Here is a 24,770-nt window from a genome sequence, read left to right as displayed (position 1 = left end):
TTTTGTTTTTTTCTGCTTGGTCAGTTATTTCACGATTAGTCCCTAGTTAAGTTTTCTGATTAGATTTCAAACCCGGAGTGATAAATGGAAGGGAGGAGGAGCATTGGAGCGAGATGAAATTTAGCAAAGTCTGACTGAAGGCATGGCAGACATTTAAAAGAGTGAATAAGTCTGATTGAAGACTGCTGGAGTGGCACTGTTCATCAGGGGAAGGATCGGAGATTTATAATAAATACAAGTTTTTCTTGAAACTGGATCCACTTTTTCTTGAGATTCAAGTTCTGAGACTTGAATGAGTCATGGAAACACATTGATTAACTACCATCAGTCTGTCTTTTTCCTTTATTTTATCATTTCATCACGTGTAAATATCACACCCACTGTTAGGTATCTCTTTCTTTCTTGTTATTTCTTTTCTCTCTCTCACTCCTTACCAACTATTGTTTTCATGCCTAATTTGTTCTGTTTCCCTGTAACTGAACTAGACTTGCTGGCTCCATGTTTTCATTTGAGCATAACAATGGGTGTGTGTGTGTGTGTGTGTGTGTGTGCACGCTCAAGAGTAAGGGCATCAACATCATCTTTCTGCTGTCGCGTGTTTCGTATAGTATGTGGTTCTCCAAAGCTCCACTCCCATCTCTTAATAATACTTGTTTGCGATGTCATGCTCTCCTGCCTAACCTCGCCCTGAAGTGTTCGAAGCACACTGCACACGCAAATACACTCGCCTACCTTTGACTCCAGATTCAACCTATTTATGTTTGTTCAAGCATTTTATATTGACGTCAAATCATCCTTCTTTCATAGAAGCCTTTAAGTCACGGATAAATGCAGTATGCTTTCCTGTCAACACCTGGCGTTATTGATTTTACGCTTTCACGTCATAGCTTTTAATATCTTCCCACCTCTTTTTGTGTTTTTTTGTTTGTTTTTTTGCCCTCTGCTTCACTAATTTTTGCTTATTTTTTCTCCTCCCACTCTCTCAGATATGTTGTTCCTTCAAGGCTCAGAGGTCATCTTTAAGGTAGCTTTGAGCCTGCTGGGGAGCCACAAGCCTCTGATCCTGCAGCACGACACCCTGGAGTCCATAGTGGACTTCATCAAGACCACGCTGCCCAACCTGGGCCTGGTGCAGATGGAGAAAACCATCAACCAGGTGAGGCCTTCAGCTGACCTGCTTCCTACAACTAAACAAACGAGCTGATGTAACTATTTTCTTACTTGTTAGGACATGTTGTGGGAACATCGCACCATGTTGTCCTAATTCTTTCTGGTAATCAATAAAAAAACAAAGAACTAATGTTGGCCAACTTTCATAATCTGCCGTATGTATTCCATTACTGATAATTTTTTTTCACATTTACAGCTCCCAGATGCTCCCGGGTGCATCTCCATTTGGGGCCAAACGCGACTTTATTGAGACGTGCGAATGATGTTTTTTTTTTTCCAGTTTATTTTGGTTAAATATTGTTGAGTGTAGGCCAAAGCCAAACATTTCGATTAAAAGCCAGCGGTTTTGTTTGGACGACACTGAAATTTATCCAAAAAAAAAAAAAACTCAGGCTAATTTCAAATCATGGAGTCTTCCAGAATTTGTTAGCAACTTGCAAAAATGGGGGGTTTGTTACATTTTGCCAAAGAAAAATGTGAAAGTAGATTAACTATAAGTTTGGCTTCAGTCACAAAACAAGTATTTCATAATATAAAAAACAACAACCTTTGTCATCTTTGAAGACATCACATCGATTTGCATAGATTAGGTAACAAGTGAGTCAGTGGCCAGATAAGCTCCTGCAGAGGGTTGTAAAGCGTCGCTTTAGTATCCCTTTAAATACTCAAGGAGCTTTTCAGCTTCTCTCACCTCAGTTTGATAGATGGCTGTCGTTTTTTTTTTTTTTTTTTTTTATCAGATCCGACCTAAAATCTCAGACGTTTGCTTCTAGATAAAACAAAGAGGAAAGTGATGATGTCACAAAGACTCTCTGTTTGAGCCCCACCCAGTTTTTGATTAGAGCAGCAGTCATTTAACCTTGATTTCATACCTCAGTGTTTAGGAAAAGCGCTATGTCAATAATATCGGCCACACCTGTCTAATGACTCCATGAACAAAACACCGTAAAATGATGTCATGGTAGGTTTGTGTAGAATACTTCTTACCACCACATGAGTATGAGGATGTGAAGAAAGAATTTTTTATTGTTAATACGTATAGAACTGCAGGCTGTCAGATATTTCAATATATCTGTATATGATTGATGAGTTGAGAAAGGGAGATGTTATCAAGGTACGGCACACGCTGGCTGGTATGCATTGTTTTTATTATTTAGCATGAGATAGCAGACCGGTGGTGCTTTTCCACGTTAGATTGTCAGCGAGGTGTGACTCATAGTTTCAGCGTAAAACAACAGGAAGTGATATCAAGAGGTTGTTTTTTCCCCCCTCCCTTTCTTTTTAGGGAACTTTGGTTTCATGCAACTTAAGGTCCTTTATGGCAGGTTTGCATTGTCAGGTTTGATGCTGTCATGCTGAGGAATTCTTGGAAGTGAGCCAAACTTGGCTTTGGTAATTAAAAGAAAATTAACTTTTAAATAAAATCAGAACAAAAAGCTGAAGTCGTACTTTCTTACTTTTTTTGCTTAAAGCTGTATTTGTTGCCTTCTCAACTTGGCCCTTCCTCCGGTTTGCCTCAGAGTAATGCTGCATTCACTGAAACACAACAAGTGTGAAGTTGGAACTCAATCAGGCCAAGTTCGTTTTGGCGTTTCAAACACAGTAGCAGCTCCGTGTTTTATATCAAAGTTAAGAAGAATAAATGGCATAAAAACATTGAAAGTTAAGACAAATTAAACGGTTTAAAAGCTTCCCGGGTGCATTGAATGTGGCACTGATATTTGAGATTGAGACTGAGAATGTAGGGCGAAAGAAAACATGATCCACAGATTGTTTTCCAGCGTTTCTGTTTATAAAACACATATAAACACGTCCACACAACCCCAAAGAGAGCTGCTTTGTTTGTGGAATTTGTCAAGGTCAGATTTCTGCTGATGGGAGTGCATGCGTGCGTGTGTGAGTGACAATGATTTGAACTGATTGTTGTTCTGACATCACACTCACTTCCAAGGAAATGGCTGAGTTAGATAACTTCGGTATGTCTGGGTTTTTGTTGTTTTTTTTTCCCTTTTTCTCCTCTGGAATATTCTGAACAATATGCCTCCAAATGTTTTTGAATGATACATCATTTTAAGCATACGAACATCACAAAATGAAAAAAAAAGTTGTTTTTTTTTTCTTTTTGAAAGAAAGAAAGAAAGAAAAGTTTTGGAGAAAGTTGTCCAGGTCTCAGGAGCCAAGTTTGATCAAATTTCACCAACTCACTCACTTTTTTGCGTAATCCTGCTCGCTGGCAAACAAACAAGCGTCACTGAAAAGGTAGCTCTGCCTCAGCTTTGTTGTTCCAAAGCACTCTTAAGTCCCGAGAATAAAAAAAGGAAAGGCCTTTAACAATGCGCTTCTGTGACTGCCACCACCCTGCTCTGAAGGAAAGAGGTTTGTTTTTGCCTGAAATGTGTCTGCTGGCTCTCAGTAATGTCTTTGGTGACAGACTGTAATGATATTATACACAGGAAACGTGCTGCGGTCTAAAGTCTCAATAAACCCACCCTGGCACCTCGATCCATCTAGATTTCTTTCATTTCAGGTTTGTGAGATGGATGTATCCAAGCAGCTCCAGGCCTATGAGGTGGAGTACCATGTGTTGCAGGATGAGCTGCTGGACACACCCCCAACCCTCAACCAGCAGCAACGAGCTGCACAGCTGGAGAGAACCAATCAGAGCCTCCGACAGCAGAACTTGGACCTCCTCGAGGAGCTGCAGGTACACAGCGATGCCAATGAATAAGGAAAGTCCGGTGCTCCGGCAGAGTGTTAATTTAAAGCGTCTGTCCCTCGCCCCTCCCACGCAGGTGTCCCATGCCCGAGTCTGCAGCCTGGAGAGTCGCGTGGAGGTTTTGGCCCAGTCGGAGGGCAGGCTGAAGGAGCAGGTTTCTGCACTCGAAGAGGAGAAGCAGGAGCTTCTGAGTGCCGTCACGCACCTCCAGAACCTTCTCACCAGCCTGGGCATAAACAGCCCTGATGGACACCCGCTCCCCCCGACCTTCTGAAAGCCACCGACGCTTCCAAGCTGGAAGGCAGGGCAGCGGACTCTGAACCTGACCCACTCGCACTTCCAAAGGATTTGTAACTGCATCTGTCACCTGTCGGAATGGTGAAGTGCTCTGACGGAGGAGCCAGCTGCGAACAGCCCAAGAGGAGAAGGTCTTTATGATGGCTCCCGACCCCGAACCTCCCACCTCAAGAATATTTTAATTAAAAGAGGAGACACAGAAGTTGTTGGACCTAAATCAGAAGAAAGAGGGGAAATTAAGCAAAATATTAGTTTAAAAGCGAGGGGGTAAAAAATCCGGGATAGGACGTCTTCCCCGCCTCTAACGAGTGTAAAAGTATTTGACTACAATCCTCACAGTTAGCACTGGGTCTCTGCTTTAAAAACAGAACAGTTACTTTGCCTCCTGTCCCTGTATGTTTGGATCTTAGAGAGCAACCTTGTGATTCACTCTGACGGATGCAAGAAGGCAAAAACGGCCAAAGAATGTCCTTGTGCTTTAGCTAGAAGAACAAAGACTCCACTACACACTGTTACATAAGAGCAATTCTGAAAGACGTTCCCCCAAAAAAAGAATAAAAAGAAACTTGTAAGATGAAGAAAGTAAGATGTAGGGACACATGATGAGAGAGTTTTTTTCCTTTGGTTATCTGGTGTAAAAGGCTGAATATGACTTGAGCTAAATGATGATGGGCCTTGGATGTCGGTACAGATATTGAGAGGTCAAGGGTGGAGCTATTTTTGCTTCTTCCCTTGCATCTCATATTTGGTGTCCTGACACTGTGCATTTTGACTTCATTTAGCCTCAGCCGCTCACAGGAAGAGTAACACAATAAATTCAGTCCATTTCACATCCTGTTTTTTTCACCTTTGAATACATGTTGATTCATCTGTGTGGATGGAACCATTTCAAACGGTAGCTCTCCCTTTCCAGCTTTGGGGAAGCACAGACTTTAACCAATCAGCTACTTTAAATTATTACGAGGCGCCCGGGTGTGAAGCCTGTACTGTTGAGACAATCATTCACCTGTAAATCATTTACTGTATTCAAAACACTGAAGTCCTTCAACCCGAGCCGCAGCTCGGCGCGTTTTTTGCAGACGTCTGAATGTTACTGTGTGTCTGTGTTCTCGTGCACTTCACTGATTGCAATAGACCTGTTTAGTTTACACTGTAAAGATATTTTTGCTTTTACCCGACACTTGTTGCACATGCCTTCTGTTTTATTGATTTATTTTTGTTATTGCGTACTTAAAAAAAAAAAAAAAAAGAAAAATACAGTTCATATTCTTTCAGCACATCCGAAGTCGGACTTTTCTTTGTGTGTGGCTCTCTGCGTATGGTGTGAAAGGGTATATCACATCCTGTCTAAACATGCAAGTCCATTTGAATGCTATAGGCTTCAAATAAGCCTTTGGTCGTATGGAAACCCACTGCACACAGACGTGCCACATTTGTTTCCAGGAACTCCTCCTTAGAAGGAATAAGCATGCCGGGGCAAGTTGTGTCTCTGTCAGTATGCATGTACTCTGAAGTGTATTTACACAACTGGAAAAGGACGAGCAGCAGAACCTTAGACGGTTAGACCGCTGCGATGACTGTTTTGTGGGCTTTTTTTTTTTTTTTTTTTTTTCCAGGTGATTGTGATGGCGATTAGATTTCCACAAAGTCCTAGTCAAAGCAACGGGAGTTTAAAGTTTAAGGTTTCACTGAGCTCCTCGCATTCCTAAACCTGTATGAGGTCCTCAGCTGTTCAAGGTGGGCTTTGGGTGTATAAAGTCAGCTGTTGGGTGGGGGGGGGTCCCTGTGCATGAACCATCAAAATGATGGGGCTCAAGCCACTCCTTTAAGCTATGGTTTAAGGTTAAGGGTCGGGACCGTTAGGAGAGTTTGCAAGATAAAAATCAGAGTTTTTTCAGAAACAAAAATGGATATAGACACTACCGCGTTACGTCTGGGTCTGTCTGCTGTTGTGAAAGCTTGAGTTTTGGCCATCACCATCAGGGTTTTTTGTTGTTGAGACTACATCTTACAAGAGTGTGACAGAGAACAGCCCACATAGTTGTATAAAGCATGTAGTCCCTACGGCTGAGTTGTTGAGATGTTTTCTTTTCACTGTCAAAATGTCCGTTGGCAAGACGACCTCGAGTTGATCCCAGTGCTTGTTTTTTAATTTTTCCCTTCCTTCATTGAGTTGGATTAATTGGGAGTTGCTTATATGAATATTAGGACAGGAGAAAGAGTGAGAAACCGGTGACGATGTACACTTACTGCTGTGGCTTCTTCTCCTTTAAATCCAACGTTAGTGACCCAGCCTGACAACCCCAACAAGAAATTCCAAGTAAAAAACTAAGAAATTGCAGTGCACGTTCGGTCTGCTGTAATTAACGAAAGGCCTGTGAGAACAGGAAAGTTAAGAGTTTGGTTTCAAATTCAGGTTCAGTGATGACAAATTTCAGCCCAGCAGGCTGCTTGTTCCAGAAAAACAGGAGCACCGTAACCGATGGCACCCTCAGCAGACTGGTGTGCAATTCTGAGGTCAAGAAGACGATGTACGAGACGTTTTAGTTTTGGATGACCAACCTGAGTTGCCCATATTTACATAGCCTCCATGAACCGTCACAGTACGGTACACATGGAGAAGTGCTGAATGCACTCTGGAACAGTTGTGGTTTCATCACATCTGACCCACATTGCAGCCATGCGATCACAGACTGTAGCTGCTGTGATCGGATTCTCATCAAGGCCAAATTGTTGTTTCCCTGGTCCTTAAAAATGCCCCTAATCAAATTCAAGGAAAAGACGTGGCAGGTTTTTTTCTCTGGCCATTTAACCCTACCGACATACTGCTATCAGTCTTTTTTTGACCTCGGACGTTGCCCCATTAGATTATGAAAGGGAAAGCGTGCCTGCATTACTTTTGTTTTGGTCTCACTCTTTAGACACGTAGGCCATCTCCAAGTTTTGATGATATTTGGAGCAGACGACAAACAAAGTCCCACAACTGTATAGAGATGATGTTGAAAGCTCTATTGTTGTATTTCCACAGGTGGATGCTTTCTGTTCCCAGACATCCCTGTTTTCTTATTAAAGTAGTGTGTGCGTCAATATTTTTTTTCATATAAACTGTACTCCTTCCAGATACCACATTTCCTGTAACTCATTGTAACTTCCTGTAACCCTGCAGTCATTGTGAAATGATGGCTACATGCCAACGCAAAATAAAAACAAAGATGAGTAGGACTTTGTGGCACTGCCTCTGCCAGTAGTTCCATAAATGACCTTTGTCCTGCTGTGTGGGACTTGAAACTTCCCCCTCGGGGATCAACAGCAGCATCACATTATCAACAGAGCAGCGTAATTAATACTGTCAGTGAACTGTAACTGGCATAAGTGATGTAGCTTATGTCTCATCCAAAGTAAACACTCCAGCTGAATGGAGTTTTCCATGAAACGGCAACAAGGGGAGTCAAGTTCTTTACATAGCATCCAGAAGCCGGACACACCCTCCTGAGCTGATGTGACTGATCAGCATGACTGCTCCACATGTGGCTCCACCCTGCAGACCACCAGAGGCGGCCTCATTCAAGCCCGGAGCAGCTAATCTACCGTGATCTCCTGGTTAAGTCAATAATTACGCAGTGTTGTAACAGCCAAGAGTTTGTGTGTGTATGTGTGTGTGTGCGTGCACACCTGCTGTGTCAGAGCTCCTGCTGCTAAGAGGCTGAAAATGCCACGAGTGTCTTTTCTGTTCAGGAGTGATGCTTGTCATATGTCAGTGATTAAAACTTTTTTTTTTTCTAAAATTCTCTGGTTGAATGAGCCAACAGGGACCAGGAACACCTGCCGTCCAGAGTGCTGCCTTTACTGTGTGTAAACAGTGCATTGGACTTTTTTCGTGCGTGCGTGTCTTTCTGAGCAGAATGCAAGAGCTTGTGCCATTGCACAGAGTTTAGTTTTATTTGACTTGGCATCTGTTTACCCTTCCACACACCACCTCAGCCCTGCCCTGCCCTGCCCAGCCCTGCATTCAGCCTCACTACATGTCTGTATCCTCCTAGAAACCAACTCTTAAAGAGGCTGAGTGGGGATTTTGCATTTTGAATATCAAGCACCTTGATGGCACTGTATGTGTGAAAAATCAGTTGGTGTAAATTGTGAAGCTCTCACTTCCACCGGTCGTACTGCTTGGAGAAACTATCTTTGGAAGGGGATTTTCAGTTCATCTTTAATCTGAAAAAAAAAGCTACTTCATCCTTGACGACAGCAGCCTGTGCCAGCACTCCCTCAACCTACTAAAGGTTGACTTGAATTGATATCCTCTGTCCATTAGTGATCCATCACTGTCATTATGACTAATCTTTCTTCAGTGACATCTTGAAGCGCCAGTGTATGAATGTTATCCAGTAGCAGTTATAATTCTTTAGTCTTTTTCACCTTGGACATGTCTCTAAGGACCTTTTACAACTGGACAATCCGGGCAAAAGAAGGGTAAAGGGATGTAGACATTAAGATTTTACCTTCAGTTTCAATGTTTTGTAGTTAATTTGTGCCTTTGTTCAGGTGTTTATCGAGCACATGGAGAACTTGGTCATTATTTGCAACAAAGATTTATTTTCATTTTTGACTTTTCAAAGTCAATTACAACTCAATTTTAAACCTATTTCACCTCATCTAATGAAGCTGTCCTGTGATCTGAAAATTCTTGTGTAAATTATGGTATAATTAAGGTCATTAAGGGACACAGTAAGCCTTTAAGTTTATCTTCTATTTAGTTTTTAAGCGTGCATAGTTAAAAATGAGGTCATTGGAATTCATCCTCTGATGACCGTGAAAGTCTGTTAACGTTGTCACTGCTTTTTACCTGAAAAGCATTAAAATGTCCTCGCAGCCACTCCCATGGCTGAGATTCCAGCTGTAGGTACGACATTATCTTGTCACCTATACAGTGACCTAAACCAACTTCTCCCTTCTATGTAATACAAAAAGCAATTCAGCTGGTTTCTCTCTTTGTAAAGACTTATGACAGCTTCAGTACAGAGATGTCTGTACAAAAGGTCAAACGGCAACAGATCATAAGGCTCTGCCGTGGCACTGAATCCTGATAAGCAGACTTTACCTGTAGCATCTGGATAATTCTAAGTAAAGGTTGCTGTAAAGTCCTCTGATGATTACAGCAGACCATATGACACTTGCTCTTTGATTGGTGTTCAGAGTTCTTTTCAGGTTCACATCAAGCTTAACTGTTGAGTAATTTCTGAACGACCAACCAACAATTAACAACATGCGTGATGTGTACTTAGTTTTACTGGTTGGAAAAATTCTGATCAGGAAACAAAGAACTCCTTAGCAGCCTGTCAGAAGCTGTCAACCTTTTTTAACCCTTCCTTTGTGTCGTTGGATGTGTGGTTATGTCATCCTACTGAAAGGCCCAACACATCCAATTCAAAGCTAGCCTCCTGACACTGGGTGACCCTTGTTTACTCTAAAATGTCTGGATTATATTCTGATGTCATCATTTCTTTCATTAAGGCATGTTAAGACCGTAGGAACATTTCATAATTCTGATAACTACTTGAGGAACTTCCTTTTCTTTATTTGTGTCACCAGAAGAACTAAAGCAGATTGTAGTACATAGTTATTTTTTCAGCTCCTTCCTGAGAGGAGGGTGCTTTCCCAGTGTGTGACATAACTGTGATTGTCCAGACAATGCCTAATTCACTACTGGCCATGCAAAAAAAAAGAAAAGAAAAGTGCATACCCACTTAACAGTTCTAAAACTGTAACTGAACACAGAGTGTAGGTTGACCGAAGCCAGGAGTGTATCGAGCTGTTGTTCCACAGAGCATTTATTACGTGACTCTAACTTGACATCAGCTGGATGTTACATCACGTTACTCTTTCAAGCTGTGGCGTGAAAGTGCCTAAAAAAAGCTCCTGAAGTTATGTTGCCTTGCAAGTTCCGTGGAACTCCAGGCAACAAAACAGCCCCACAGCATGTTATTACCTCTGCCATGCTTTACTGATGATATGGTGGCATTTGTCACGTGGGCTTTATCAAGTGCAAACTCAGAATGTTAATCAAGTGAGAAATTGTGCAGCCCAAACACTTACTACCCGACACACTCTGCATACTTTCATAACATTTAAAAACTGGTTTGGTTTGAATTCGTAGCATGATTTTTTTCTTTTTTTGCTATTCGTAATTCTTTCCTCATTTCTGTTGGATTTTGTCATGAGGAATTATCTAACGTGTGGAACGTCTGAATTTTCAGATGACAAATGTGAACACTAAACAAAATCAGAGTTCTGACATCTAGATTTGACAACTCTCCAAGAAAAGTTTCTGTTTCGTATTCCAGTGGTATTCAAAAGCTCCTGAAGTTATGTTGCCTTGCAAGTTCCGTGGAACTCCAGGCAACAAAGCAGCCCCACAGCATGTTATTACCTCTGCCATGCTTTACTGATGATATGGTGGCATTTGTCACGTGGGCTTTATCAAGTGCAAACTCAGAATGTTAATCAAGTGAGAAATTGTGCAGCCCAAACACTTACTACCCGACACACTCTGCATACTTTCATAACATTTAAAAACTGTTTTGGTTTGAATTCGTAGCATGAATTTTTTCTTTTTTTGCTATTCGTAATTCTTCCCTCATTTCTGTTGGATTTTGTCATGAGGAATTATCTAACGTGTGGAACGTCTGAATTTTCAGATGACAAATGTGAACACTAAACAAAATCAGAGTTCTGACATCTAGATTTGACAACTCTCCAAGAAAAGTTTCTGTTTCGTATTCCAGTGGGTGCAACCTGTGCTACAGTTTGAGGACTGTGTCAGAGAGCCATAGATGGGGAGGGTGTCTTGGTTTCGGGTTAGGTGGAAATTGAGGTTAGGTTAAGGTTAAGGGTCAGGGTTAGGATTAGCCTGTACAAAATAAATTGAAGTCAATGCAATGTCCTACAAGAGTGTGTGTTTTATCATTACAATGAGACATTGCAGCTCCACATGTCTAAACTACTAGTTAGCATGCCAGTGTTGTGCAATGCTGTGTTCAATGAATTCCTGTGCAATCCAACAAAATCTCAATCACACTGTGTTTGTGCGGGTATGTGTGCACAGAAGTTGTTTGAATAACAAATGACAGCACTTTAAAACACTCCCTCTTGCGTCTTATTTTAGCTTCTGTGCTCCTTCTGCAGTGGTCTGCAGAAACAACACTCTCGATGTTCTGTTTCATGCTCTCTTTCATTTTTGTGTTGGCTGCAAAATACACATTTGTGCAATGTGTCCGATTTATTGACATGTCTATAAAGAACTAATTAAGCACAATACTTGAGGGCACGTCTGTTTTTTCTTCAACAAACTTGTAGGAAACATTGCGTATTGGTTTTTTTTTTAAAGTAAGAACAAATCAGCAGAAACATACGCAGACCGCTTCACACGTGAGTCGAAAGCAGGTAAAGTAGATGCAGTTCACATGGAGTTTTTCAGTCTTAGATTTTCTCAGAGTGGTTGTGAAACTGCTGTGGAAAATGATAAAGCATGAAACCTTACACAGACGGCAACAGAAAGTTTCTCTGATGTACTTCTCATTTGTGAACTCAGTGCCTGCATGTTGTCTTGAGGTGAAGGTGGAGCATTCAGGGAGTGTCTGATGTGATAAACTGTAATAAATAAAGGAAGCAGATATGAAGATAAGTTGGGCCGAGGCACAGCTAGCAGCCAGCCGGCAGCATTTTAAAGGAACAATGATTTATGACAGCATGAGTTATGATCTGAGTCAGTGATTACTCAGCTCATTTGATTAATGTATTATTATTAACAGTTAAAAATGTACCAGGGCGTGTGTATTATTATTATGTTTATGCATTTGGCAGACGCTTTTAATTCAAACCGACTTACAAATGAGGATATAACAATGCAGCTAACATCAAAGCTAACAATAAGCTACATAGAAGGAAAACCACCAGTCAGGCTCTGTCAGTGTTGACAGGGGTGACATTGAGATAGAGTGCAATCACAGAGGGAAGAAGTAGAGGTGTGGGGGGGTTCTCATGAATCATACAGCATTCATCAGAAATCTGTTTTGTAATAGTTCCTCTAAAATTGTATGATGTACAAGCATCAGAAAAAGTAAAGTGAAGTTGTAATTATGTATGCTAATGGAAAGACTGACTAAAACTTCGACAAGGACAACAAAAAGAGTGCATTTTTAATTGTTAAGTGTCCGTTTTCCAAACTTATCTTCATTGCAAATTGCAAATTTGATCGGTTACAGACATAATCTACATCAATCAACAACAACATTTAAACCGTGGGCAGGAAAAGTTAAACAACGGTCTGCTAGGAAACATTGCTGCCTTTTGTTTCAGTCTCTGTCGAGATGATCCCGCACTGCTTCAACGGCAACAAGTCCTCCAACTGAAATGATCCAATAAGTCGTTTGTTCATATCCTACAATACGACTCATAACGGCATCCTATACAGTTCTGCTGCCACAAGCAGCAGAAGGGAAATACGAGTCATATGAGCTTTTCCATGTCTTTCTCAAGTCTTTTGTTCAAGAGATCTCAAAGTCCTCATAAAAAGAAAGAGAGGAGGGTGGATGGAACAGCCAACCCATGGGCCTTTGTTAGACATGAGATCAAGATCAATATATGCCGCATTACTAAAATGTTTTTGTAGTTAAATTTAGTTTTGTTACTTTCAGTTTAAAATGCAAAGTATGCCATTCTTTGTAAAATAAAACACAAGTAAAAAACAAAGTAAAAAAAAGTTAAAAAAAATACAGTTAGGGACACAACGTGGGTCCATTTTTGCACCAAAAGTATACTTTGACATATAAACTGAGGAGTTGAAGATCAAACCAGCAGACTTCTGATCGAAAGACGACCACTCTGCCTTCTGAGTTACAGAAAGTTGTCTTGGAAGAAATGGGCCAATGGCCCATTTACATCCCTGTCCACATTTATCTTTGGTGTGTGTTGCTGCATTAGTTCCAGTTGTACCAGTCCAATCCAATATCTGGCTAATAAACTGCAGACTTTGTTTCTGTATCATTTTGAATTTTGGCACTTTTAATGATTAAGCTCATTCATCAGGGCACTTGTCCCAGATATGAAAAGTTACCAGTTCAATACTCAGACAGACCTGTTCTTACAGCATTTTACAAAATGGAAAATATTCCATTGGAATTAAATGAATCCATTGCTCTTTTCTACAACTGTTACAGTACATTACCAGATGAGCAAACCCATGCAGCAAATAGCATTGCACTGGTGTAGTTTATAGAGGTAAAACTAATCTTACTCCGTTAAAGACAACAGTTACAATAAAATAAAAATACTGCTGCAAAATCACAATTCCTTCCAAAAAAAGGTATAATGCTTGACTAAATGCAAAGATCACTGTGTGCTGCAGTGTCTGACCTCAGAGTGTGAGAGGCTCGAGTTATGAAAGAGGCAGATTGTAGTCCTGCTGAGTCACAAACTGCTAACATGGATCAGTAGGGTACGCATCCTCACAGGAAAACTGGGAGAGATGATGTTACACCATTGGTGTGTGTCCATGTGTGCATTTGTGTCTGCGTGTGTAAGGGTGTGTCTGTTTGTTGTAGAAGGTCAGGCGCCACAGTTTGGGTGTGACCACTGCTGTCCTGTCAGCACATCAAGTGTCCACAAAACCCCTCCCTTTACCCCCTGCTCTTTCTCGCTGTCTTTCTCTCCCTCTTTCTTCCTCCTTTCCTTAGAGCTAGGGTGTAACCAAGACTTTACTTGTCAGTTTTTCAGATCTGTAAAAGGAGAGGTGGCTGTGGGTGTGCATGTGAGAAAGAGAGTGTGTGTGTGTGTGTGTGTGGTAGAGGGCGACAGGCAGAGGCAGCAAGCAGGTTCTCTGAACAATAAAGCTGTGGGTTATTTCTGAACCCTGGAGAGGAAGCTCTACTCCCATCAGGGTGGGGAGACGATTCATACGGCCCCCACCCAAAACACACACACACACACGCACATGCACTCACACACACATGCACTCACACTCTAATGTGCACACATAAATTCACTCACTGAACCGCTGGTGTACAATTCACAAACTGTATGTGCTTGTGTTTCACAGCTTTGTAAAGAAGTGATTGTATTGTTGAATGAACTGCATGAATTAAAGCACTGTTCTCCCTCAGGTCTGAACAACTTAAGATTCTCTCTCAGGATTTATGTGAACTGCATGTTTAGTGCAAAATACAAATTCATATGATGAGTTTTCATCATTGTCATTTTAGACTGATGTCATGCCTTATTCATTGTGAGGGAGGATTACTTCACACTTGAGATAGCGAATGTGTTAAGAAAGTAGAAATAAAAGTTTGATCACAGCAAAAGGGGGTCATGATTAAGAGAGAGTTGCATCCAATGGTGGAACCCTTTGGCTGTTTCGCACATCTAATGTAGGCAGACTGGTCACATGGCATGGATGCTGCAGGATGTATCTTTTAACTCGCAAGACCTGCAACTTGCGTGAGTTGTGGCGCTTTATGAGTCAGCAAAGGCAGACGAAGATGGTGAGTTCACTTCACAGAAAAACGTCACAGTTTTTCATTTGTTTGTTTTGTTTTGCTTCATCTAATTTGAGTAGTATAAGTAAGATTCCACCTGCACACTAAAGGAGATTTTTCAGAGATGCAGTAATAAAACAACTGCTGGCACAAGCAAAATAAATATTGATGCGTATGTGTGTTAGTAGTTTCATTAAAAGAGATTCTGAAAGATTTTTCACAAGTTGACTCAATTTCTTAAAGTTCTTATAGAAATGTCTGAGGTGCTGTTCTGTTGATATATACACCTCTTTTTTAGAGCCGCTTGTTTTACGTTGTTTAGTGATCCACCACAGTTTAATTCACCCATTTCCTTTTAATATCTGCCTTGTTTGAGATCAGAGTATTCCATCACCCCTGAAGCACATAGTTACAGTATAACAGTGCGTACAGTAAAAAACCTGAGGGCTCAGAGTACCAAAAATAGCAAACGAAGCACAAACTACCACACACCAAACTGACATTTGATTCGCAAATATGTTCTCAAATACAATACAAAATATTTTCTTCACGCAATTCCACCACAAACACTTTGTACTGATTCCTCCCTTAGACACAATCTCCCAATGAATCGTGCGTTGAACTGGCACCTGGTCCAGGTTGTCAGAACACCACACTGCAAAATAACAGTCAGCAGGCAGGTTGATACTCTGGTCAGAAAACACGAGATATTTCCTCCATCAGATATCCCCTGTGCTTCACTGTTGGTTCATTCCGTTGTGTTTTTGTTGTTGTTATTGTTGTTGTTATTGTTTTTAAGGATAACTTGATGAACTGTTACAAATACTGTTCATCTAAGTTAGCATGTTTGTTTTGTGTTGGCTGCTGATGGTGCATTCAGTGACAAATGGGAAGTCAGAATTCCGTAATGGTAAAGGTTGCCTATTAAAATCCACATTTTTCAGATAGAAGAGAAATAATCCAACAAAGTACTGGTAGAACATTATCAGTTTGTTTCTGTCTTAAAGCAGCATTAAAGAAGTTGGCAGGTTTATGAATTTTTTTAATATGAATTTTTTTGCCATGCTGAAGAGGCCGCAAAGAAGTCATCAAACGACCGCTAAAATGTCAAGAGAGGATAAAGCAAAATTGTGTGGTGCGGGGCTGGAAACTTAAGAAGTAAACTTCAGTATCTCAGTCCCCAGGTGCTCTTGGGTAGTTTCAGACCTGGGAATTTGCATAACTAAATTCAATGAACATCAGAAAAAGCCAGAGGCACACTTTCGAGTTCACATCTGTCTGTAGAGTTGCTTTGCATCAAAGGTTAAGGATTCACCAAAGGTACCATCACTCAGCCAGAGGGGAACATGAATGCTTGCACAAAATGTACAGACAGATTAGTCTGTACCTCTTGGACAAACACCCCAAACAACACATTTAATTTTACATTAAAGAAAACATGTTTTTTGTTTAGCAGGAAAAGTATAGAGATAGATATGAAATCCAAAAAAGTCAAATACAAGAGATGTTGTTTTGCATCTTCAATTCATAAAACAAAATCAAGAAGTTACACACACTGATTGGCTTGTTTAAAAATGGAAACACTAAAGGCATTATCAGCTGTTAACCAGCCTGTGAATCCCTTTATCTTCCACAACCCAGAAAAAGGCATATTTGCGGCCATGAGACCTTTTATGCACTGTGACATGACAGAACACATATACTGAAAAGCATACACATGTTTATATGCAAAGCAGGAATATCTGTGCAGGGTGGAGCTTGTATTTAACTATGTATGTGTGTGTCTCTGTTTGTGTGTGTGGGAGAGGGAGAGAATGGGTTAGAGGAAATAACAGGATGGAAGGTGAAACAAAATGTTGTTTGAGCAGCAGTGTAATTGGAGAACTAGGTGTGGTTTCATGACACATAGCACCTGGTAAAATTCCTGCAATTTAACATGTTCCAAGAAATATCTGAAGCAGAGCACCAAGTGATCCTCGTGTGCTCTTTTTAACTCCTGAATGTCCTTCCCTACTTCTTGGTAGAACACATCTGTCAGTGAACATACTGTTCTGTATTAGAATTACCTGAGCCATTTCTACCACTTGGTTTAGGAATGTAATGCTAAAAGTGGATAAATGTAAAGCCATTACCTTTTCAAACTGAAACCTATCATTTTGACCATGAAGTGATATCCCAACCATTTGTTTAAAGACACTGATTCTCATTATTCTTGCTACAAAGAAATTAAACAATGCAAATAAAAAAATTGTCATTGCCTTGTCATTGAGTACATTAAAGGGTTAAACACTATGATGCAGTAGGGAATAAATAAAAAAAGCTCTAACAATGAATGACATTTTGATGCTCTATGTAGTCAACTAATAGAAGGTCCATCTGGCCAGGGTTTATGCTGTGTGTAAGCACACAGATTCAGACCAATCAATTTCCTCTACTGGAATTGACCTTTTGAAGAGGTTAGCTTAGATGCTTCTATGACATCCGTCATATCAGATGTAGACAGTATTTCTTTGTTGAAGAATGCACAAAGAGCGACTTGGTTGTTTTTGGTTGTTTTCTATCAAACACAGTGGTTTCGCTCTTAATACAAGGTGATAGGCAGATGTTCAGCCGACCGTACTTGCACTAATTTGACATTTCAGATAGTTTGTCTCACAGAACCATCTTGAAAGTCCTCCATGGAAACGAGAACAGACAAGTTTATTTGTAAAGCACCTTTCCTACACAATGGCAACTTCACATGCTTTACAAAAGGCATTAAGATGCTTAAAGAAAATACTTAAAAGGAAAAATGTACAGGTGTGTTTCGTAAAAATAAATCAAATCTAAAATTCAATTTCAAGAAAGGCACAGAAACAGAGTTTTACATTTTCCATTAAAAGTGGCTATTTTTAGGGTGCATTTCATGTTTGCACAAAGTCTATTTGGTGCTGGTTGGATCTCCGGCAGCAGTCTTTTTGGGATGACAATAGAAGAGAGCATTACAGTGATCGAGTATGCATAAGATGAAAGCATTGATAAGCTTCTCTAAATATTGTCTGGACATGAGAGCTTTGACTCTTCAAGTTTGTTTAAGATGATAAAAAGCTGATTTGGTTACAGCCTTGATGTGACTGTTAAAGTTCAGGTCTGAGTCGAGTAAACAATTCTAACCTGGGTTTTTGCAAAATACATTTATTTCTTGCCTTTATCTAAATATTTAAAATAAATTTTATTGCATCCTACTATTCACTTGCTTCAAGTACGGAAAGATTGACTCTAATGGACCATAGTTGGTTTGTGACATAGCTGTGGTAGGCAACGTTGTTGTTATGTATAGTTTGAGAAAGGCAGGCTTTTAAAAAGATTTTAAGGTTGAATGAAACAACTGTTCTTTAAAGTCACAATCAAACTTGAGAACTGGTGAACTGGAGCCGACATTCTTGATTGCTATTACTAAAACCCACTGTGCTGATTGGTGCAAATTCAGTGCTATGCATGAACGTGTTGAAATCGCAAAACTAATGAGTGCCAGAGGAACAAAGAAACTGTGAGCACAGCACTTTCAAACAGTTTTGATCAACATTCAGTGAACATGTCACGCTGAATCACGTCTGCACTCATCCCGCAGGTTTGCGCTCCAACAGAAGCCACAGACAACAATGATATCCGCACCAGTCAAATATATTTACAGCTTCATTTCAACAATCATAGACACATTTTGTTATGGACATGTGTAGAACTACACAGCAACACTCCCAGCATGAAAGTTGCGTGTAAACACAACTATAAATGTGTGAAATAAAGACTGAGGCCTGCCAGGTGAATCTGAAGGATTCAAGAAGCAACTTTACACCTGTCATGCACTGACAGTATGACTTAATCTGCTGTCATGCTCCGACACCAGATTTTGTCACAATGCTGTTGCTCTGTTTTCTTAGCTTCTTTTAGGCGTATGATGTTGTTGTTGCTGGATGTTTTGAAGTGTCACTTGTTTATCAATTTATCTTCTATGGCTGGTGTGCCTGAATCAGTGTGCAAAAATTATCAAATAATGTTGGCAATGCAGATTTTTTTAAAATCACGGTTTGGTTTTTAATATTTCTTGACGGGTTGGAGCAAAATAGATAAATGAAGGAATGTTCATGCGTCTGCTTCGATGGCCTTTGCGGCCATGTTCCAGGACTTCATAGCACTCCATAACATATAAAGAGGAGAATTCAGTTGTAAAAAGTGAGAAATTAACATCAACTTGTTCTATTATTCAGACCAAATTTGCGCTTACTTTTTGGTGCAGAAACCTAAGGATACTTCCAAAATGGCAGCAGCTGCAGTGCTCTTAATGATTTGGCAGCTTTCTTTTTGTTTTGAGTGTTTTTATTTCACTTTTCCTAAATCGAGAGGCAGTCGCACATGTGCATTAAATCAGGACTGAACTGCTCGTGTTTTTGGATTATAATAACTACCACACTTTTAACAAAAACTGCTGGTTTCTTTTTGGGTTCTCTACCTCCCACCGCCCAAAAACATGCATGTATTGACCATAGGACTGAGTGTGACTGCGACCCAATTTGGATAAAGTGGGATAGATGACTCATCTCGAACTTTTAGATAATTTCTCTGTCCCTGATCTCTGCTTATAAACCTCTAATCTGTAGACAAAGACCAACTTTTTTTTTTTTCTCTTCCCCTTGTCCTGTCCAGCCAACCCAGTTGGTCCAGCATTATGGCAGCAGAATTGTAATCTGAATACCTTTTATGCCAAACAGATTTGCTTTGCCAAGGGAACCTTTATAAATGTAAAGCTCCCCTTGATGCCCATCAACTGCCCATTTTTTTATTTTTGTTACAATATTTCACATGAAATAGTGCCGAACCGGACCGGAGGACAAGGAAAGAGGAAGAGCAAAGAAGAAGAAACAGAACAAAAATAGAAAGAAAAACCAGACAACCAGCTGCTACACTTACCCCCAAACCCCCCGGCTGAGGCCCCAGCCAATACCTGAGAGGGCCAAGCACCCCAGACAGCCAAGCACAGTGGGCTAGCGCCCACAGGTGGGTGAAGCCACGAGCAGTGAGGAGAGGCAACGCTAACCCCCCTCCCCATCGGGAACAGCACAAGTAGGCTAAAGGACAGCAAGTCCCAGACCCAGGCCAAGTCATCACCACACACACCTGCACATCCCATACATCCGCACATGTCCCCCATCCCTCAACTCTGCTGGGGTGTGGCGCAGTCCAGCAGCCAGGGCCAGCAGCCCCCCAGCCACCACAGACCCCAAACCAGCAGAATAACTCTTGGCCCCTCCTGCCCCGGGCAGCAACCAGGCAACAGGGGTGTGGGAAGACCCCTCCCCTCAGGAAGGAAGCCACCGCAGCCCTACAGACCTGTTTTGACACTACACACTGGGATATACTTGCAGACCTGGAGGGTTACACATCTGCCGTACTCTCATACATCAACTTCTGTACCGAGTACCGTGTAATCACAACCCCAACAAAATCTGCTTAAGTGTTCCGAACCATCAAAAAGGCCAAGCACAAACACAAACAGCACATCGAGGAGCATTTCAACAGCAACAACTCCAGGCACATGTAGCTCACATGTATCGTCAGAGTCCTCCGACAGCACCTTACCTGACACCCTGAACCAGTTTTTTGAAGATTTGACAGATTTGTTTCAGTTCACATTCAGTTCATCTCCAAGCTGAATCACTGTTAAATCGTGCCATGAAAAGAATTTAACACATGATCGCTTTTTATGTCTGCATGCAATGTTTGCATTGCGAACGATTTACACTCAGGCTGACTTCTGGTTATTGGTAATTGTTTGATAATTGCCACAAGGTAAATTCACTTTCAGATAAGAAGTCAGAGACATGTTGCACTGTTTCTACTGACACACCTCTGTACTTGAAACTGTACTTGAAGTTGGAACATAGCTGTGATTGTTCCAAAGTGAGACATTGACATATAGCTTGAATCAAGTCATGACGTGCTGTCTTAACACAAACAAATACTGTAAGGAAATAGAGGGAATAATGAGGACAGATCCTGATTGTTCCCATTTAGTTTGACAGCTAGAGCTCCACACATCTGTCTCTCAGCTGTCAGATAAGGCAAGGATTGTGTGCTTAACTTACTCATCTTACTTATCTCTTCATTCGTGAGGGCTGTTTATAGCATTTATTAGATTGTGGAAAAAACATGAGACACAGATGTCTCACCTGAGCCTCTTCACCTAGAAGGCCTGTTCTCTCTGCATGTCTTTCACTGACAAACAGTCATCATTCTCATCAATCTGTGATAACAAAAGGAAGGGCTTAAAAAGATGGATCTTCTGTCTGCCATTTAAAATTCATGTTGGTATTCGCAGGTGAAGGTGATGGATTTCACACAACTGGCTGCTGAAAATCGATTAAGTATTGCATCGTGCGTTGGTTTGAGTGCGTTTAAAAGAAGACAACATGGATTTGTTTTTAACCGGTGATAATATTGGACAAGTTGCAGCACGTCTTATGGAATGATGAATCCACCCCAGACGCTGGACCTCAACTTTACCTGAGCAGTGTGGGATCATTTTGACAGAGAATAGAATGAAAGGTAGCCAACATCCAAAGAAGCCTGAAGAACTATTCCTGTAAACTACTTGAAACGACAAAAAAGCTTGCCTAAGACAGTTCAGGCTATGTTGATGGATGAAGGTGCTGATCCCAAATAGCTTTGTTCAAGTTTGTTAGAGTAGAGACTCTGGTTTTATACATACTGTATTTTCATTGATATTTTACCCTCGGGACTTTTACAGAGTACAGGCACAATTAAGGTGTTTAATATACATGTATTGGGTTGAAGTGTTTATATAGTTGTTTATATAGTTGCAACAACTAAGACATGTTTAACTTCTTGAATCTAATTAATAATACTAAGAATAAATGGTTGATGTAAAAAGCTATGTTGCTGATGAAATAGCCAGACCAAGATCAACTAATATCAGATCAGATATGTTGCTATTACTAAAGTTCACTGAAGAACTGTTCCCACAGCTGAATAAGTCACCCAGAAAGCAACCAGCTGAAATATGTGTGTTTGAGGTTCCCTGTGGCTCCACTGTTGGATAAAATCCATCCTGTTGTCGGCACAGTTCCGGTGTAAAACTTCTCTGTGTTATTACGGAATGAATCTGCAGGTTCCTTCAGTATCTTTCCCGCTTTTTAAATCCAACTTGTTGTAGGAAGAGATAAGAAAATAAAATGGCTGTTTTCCATCATGCACGTGCAGTCAGAGAGATTTTCTTTACACATGTTGGAGTGATGCCACATCGAGTTCGGAGCAGGTCAGACAATCTTAATCAGAATGTTCTGTGTGTGTGATCAGCTTCTGCCAAGTTCTGGTTAATCTCAAACAAGACTACTGACATCTTGAAGTCATCTGCTTCCAACAAAACATTTGGTTGGAGAATGAGGAAAGAAATGTCTAAAAAAATAAAAAATAAAAAAAAAGAATATGGTGAGTTTTGACAAATGCAGAGATTGGTGCAATGTTTTCAGCTTTGAGATGACCCTCACTGTCCTGACAGGAAATGTGAATAAACCATCATCCCTTGTAAAAGCTTAAGTTGTTTATTCATCTTTTACAACCACTGCTGTAGCAACAGTTCCTGCAGGGCTGAGGAATTAAATCATTGTTATGGTTTATCTGATTAGAATGTTTTTATAGACTTGCAGTTCCACTGAAACCTTACCTGCCTACCTACAGGCTTCCTCAGAACTAAGACTCAGTTTTCACTGTTTTTCTTTCTCTTAACTCTGCTTTTGGCATTGGTAAACTCCAACATCTATCACCCTAACATCAGAGCTGTTATATTGAGTCAGTGTGTCTGGTGAAGCAGAAGGCAGGAGCTTGAAAGATTAATCAAAAGCTACAAAGGATACCTCTTGATAACGTTGTTTTTTTTAACTTCACAGTTTTCCTGTTTGATGAGACTCTGTTGTGACTCCTTTGGCTGGCTCATCTCTACGGTCATGGTAAAATGAAAGTGCCTGTTGTTGAATGAAAGACCGAAGAATCTGTTGTTTTCTCACTGAACGCACAGCAGCTGTAGATTTTACAATTTTTTGGTGTAACCGCAAGAAATCAATGAGATATTTCAATCCTCTGCAATGGAACAGGTATCATGCTAATTGTAATTATCATGATTACCATCATTTACAATTTGCAAAACATTTATTAAAACAAATGTAAATCATTTGTAAAACACAAGGAAAGCTAAAATATAAAAACACAATAACAAAACAATAATAATAATAAGAAGAAGAAACTGTGCGAGGCACCCATGAAATAGCAAATTACGGTTGTGGACAAAGACAAAATCATGGAAACCAGAACAACAAGATTAAGCAAATCCAAAAATGTTTGTCTGCTTGTTATATGACATACCTGGTTAGGGATGGGAACTAAAATATCTTGTTAATGTTGGGGAAGGCAACATGATTTTGACATTACAGCACTTAATGAAGCCTGCACGTTCCTCACAAAGGATCGCTTTTTTTACCTGGCGGCAGAGATGGGGGTTCTTTTGGCTGAGGAATGCACAAATAATACGCAATAGTTGGCTCCAAAAAATGTGCCGACACAATTCTCAGGAAACAGGCTAAACTGAAAAAATGTAAAGTTTAAAACAAAAGTAAAACCAAAGCGAAACAACAATTGTACCACTTGGGAGAACAATGATCTGAAGCAAAGCTGAAAGGCAGGTACCCTGGCTAGAATTTATATCTGTAGCATTCACTGCCTCTGTCAGCTCTACTTCCTTATGGTAAATTAAATTAAATGGGCTGAAAACATTGAAATCGAATCTTCTGTGAAGGAATTATTTTGCCCCAAATTATCTGAAAAAGATTGGACAAACTATGACGTGACGATAATCTCATGATAATGCTTGTCACCTATCTGCTTGCACATATCATCTGTAATTCTCAGGAATTGGATGATAAAGTTAAAGGTCGTGTTGATACATGTTTCATCACTGAGTGTGTCTGTCTGTGGCTATCGTGAACAGATTTAAAACAAGCTCTCTCTTGAGACTGCCCACATTATTTCGAGGAGATGTTCATAAAGTCACTGAAATTCCATACTACAACTACAGTAACAACGTTTAGCTTTGACAAAAGAGACGGGCGTGTGAGCGTAGCTGCTATCATGTCTATTCCGTTTTTCACATTGATAGAAATGTCTTCGCTTAATCCGTCTGTAATGCGTGTGGTGTAGTCTGCTTCGAATTAATGGATGCAAATTTCAGTTCGAACTTTAAGCATGAGCTTAATGCGATGCAAGAGGATCCTGCTTCACAGTGCTGACAGGGAGCAGCTCTGTTTACTGCACATAGGACCCAGTAGAGTGAGTTTGTCAGAGCTACCAAGGCATTTATGTCTTGTCTAAGATGTTAACAGTCTGCTTTTTATGTTTGTCCATATGGCCATAAATACACAGAATATCGTGTAATCCATGGTTGATGTGAATCAAAAAGGGAAGACATTAAAGTGTCCCTGTTTAAACTTCAGATCAGTCACATGCAACTGCAATGTGAAAGAGTTGAAGTCTTGTTGTCAAATTGAATCATGGGTCCATTGCTTTGTTTGCCTAAATTGTGGTAGAAAATTGAGAAAAGATCAACTTTTCAAGTGGCAGCATAGCCAGTGCCAGCCAATCAAAGTGCCTGACTGGTGGTGTGTCAGATCTAATCCATTGGTCAATCCAAGAGTCAGGTGCGCCTTGGCAGAGAATTAAAGCATTGCATCTGTCTGCATCCTGCCTTACGGGTCAGGATGGATCTCTACAACAAAGATTAATGTACTTTTGTGGATAATAATACTGTATTTGTGTTCTGTAACTAGCATCATTCTATTGTTATAAAGCCACTATGCTTATTTTGGAATCTAGTGAGGGAATAGCAGCCTAAAGGGAAGTGCAAAATCTCACAAACTTTTTTTCTACTATTCTGATACTTGGTCAGGAGTCAGTTGTGTTGGTATTTAGAGCAAAGTATACCACCAATGAGCAATTCTAGGATGTTTCCCGAG

At 40.5% G+C, this 24,770-nt stretch overlaps 1 protein-coding gene across 5 annotated transcripts in view; it reads left to right on the top strand.

Moving 5' to 3' along the window:
- The window catches only part of tbc1d1 (TBC1 (tre-2/USP6, BUB2, cdc16) domain family, member 1), a 46,990-nt gene extending 41,552 nt beyond the window's left edge, over positions 1 to 5,438 (top strand). For all 5 annotated transcript variants that reach the window (XM_072383277.1, XM_072383275.1, XM_072383278.1 and 2 more), the window contains 3 exons: positions 987 to 1,156; positions 3,698 to 3,874; positions 3,963 to 5,438. In XM_072383277.1, coding sequence (XP_072239378.1) covers positions 987 to 1,156; positions 3,698 to 3,874; positions 3,963 to 4,160 — 545 coding nt within the window. In that variant the 3' untranslated portion in view covers positions 4,161 to 5,438. The remainder of the gene's footprint in view (positions 1 to 986; positions 1,157 to 3,697; positions 3,875 to 3,962) is intronic.
- Positions 5,439 to 24,770: the final 19,332 nt, after the last annotated feature.

Source organism: Leuresthes tenuis, unplaced genomic scaffold (assembly GCF_036924035.1).
Source record: "Leuresthes tenuis unplaced genomic scaffold, fLeuTen1.0.hap1 SCAF_4, whole genome shotgun sequence".
Lineage (NCBI taxonomy): Eukaryota > Metazoa > Chordata > Actinopteri > Atheriniformes > Atherinopsidae > Leuresthes > Leuresthes tenuis.
Note: the sequence above shows the minus strand (reverse complement) of the source record. Positions and strands in the feature narration are given on the sequence as shown.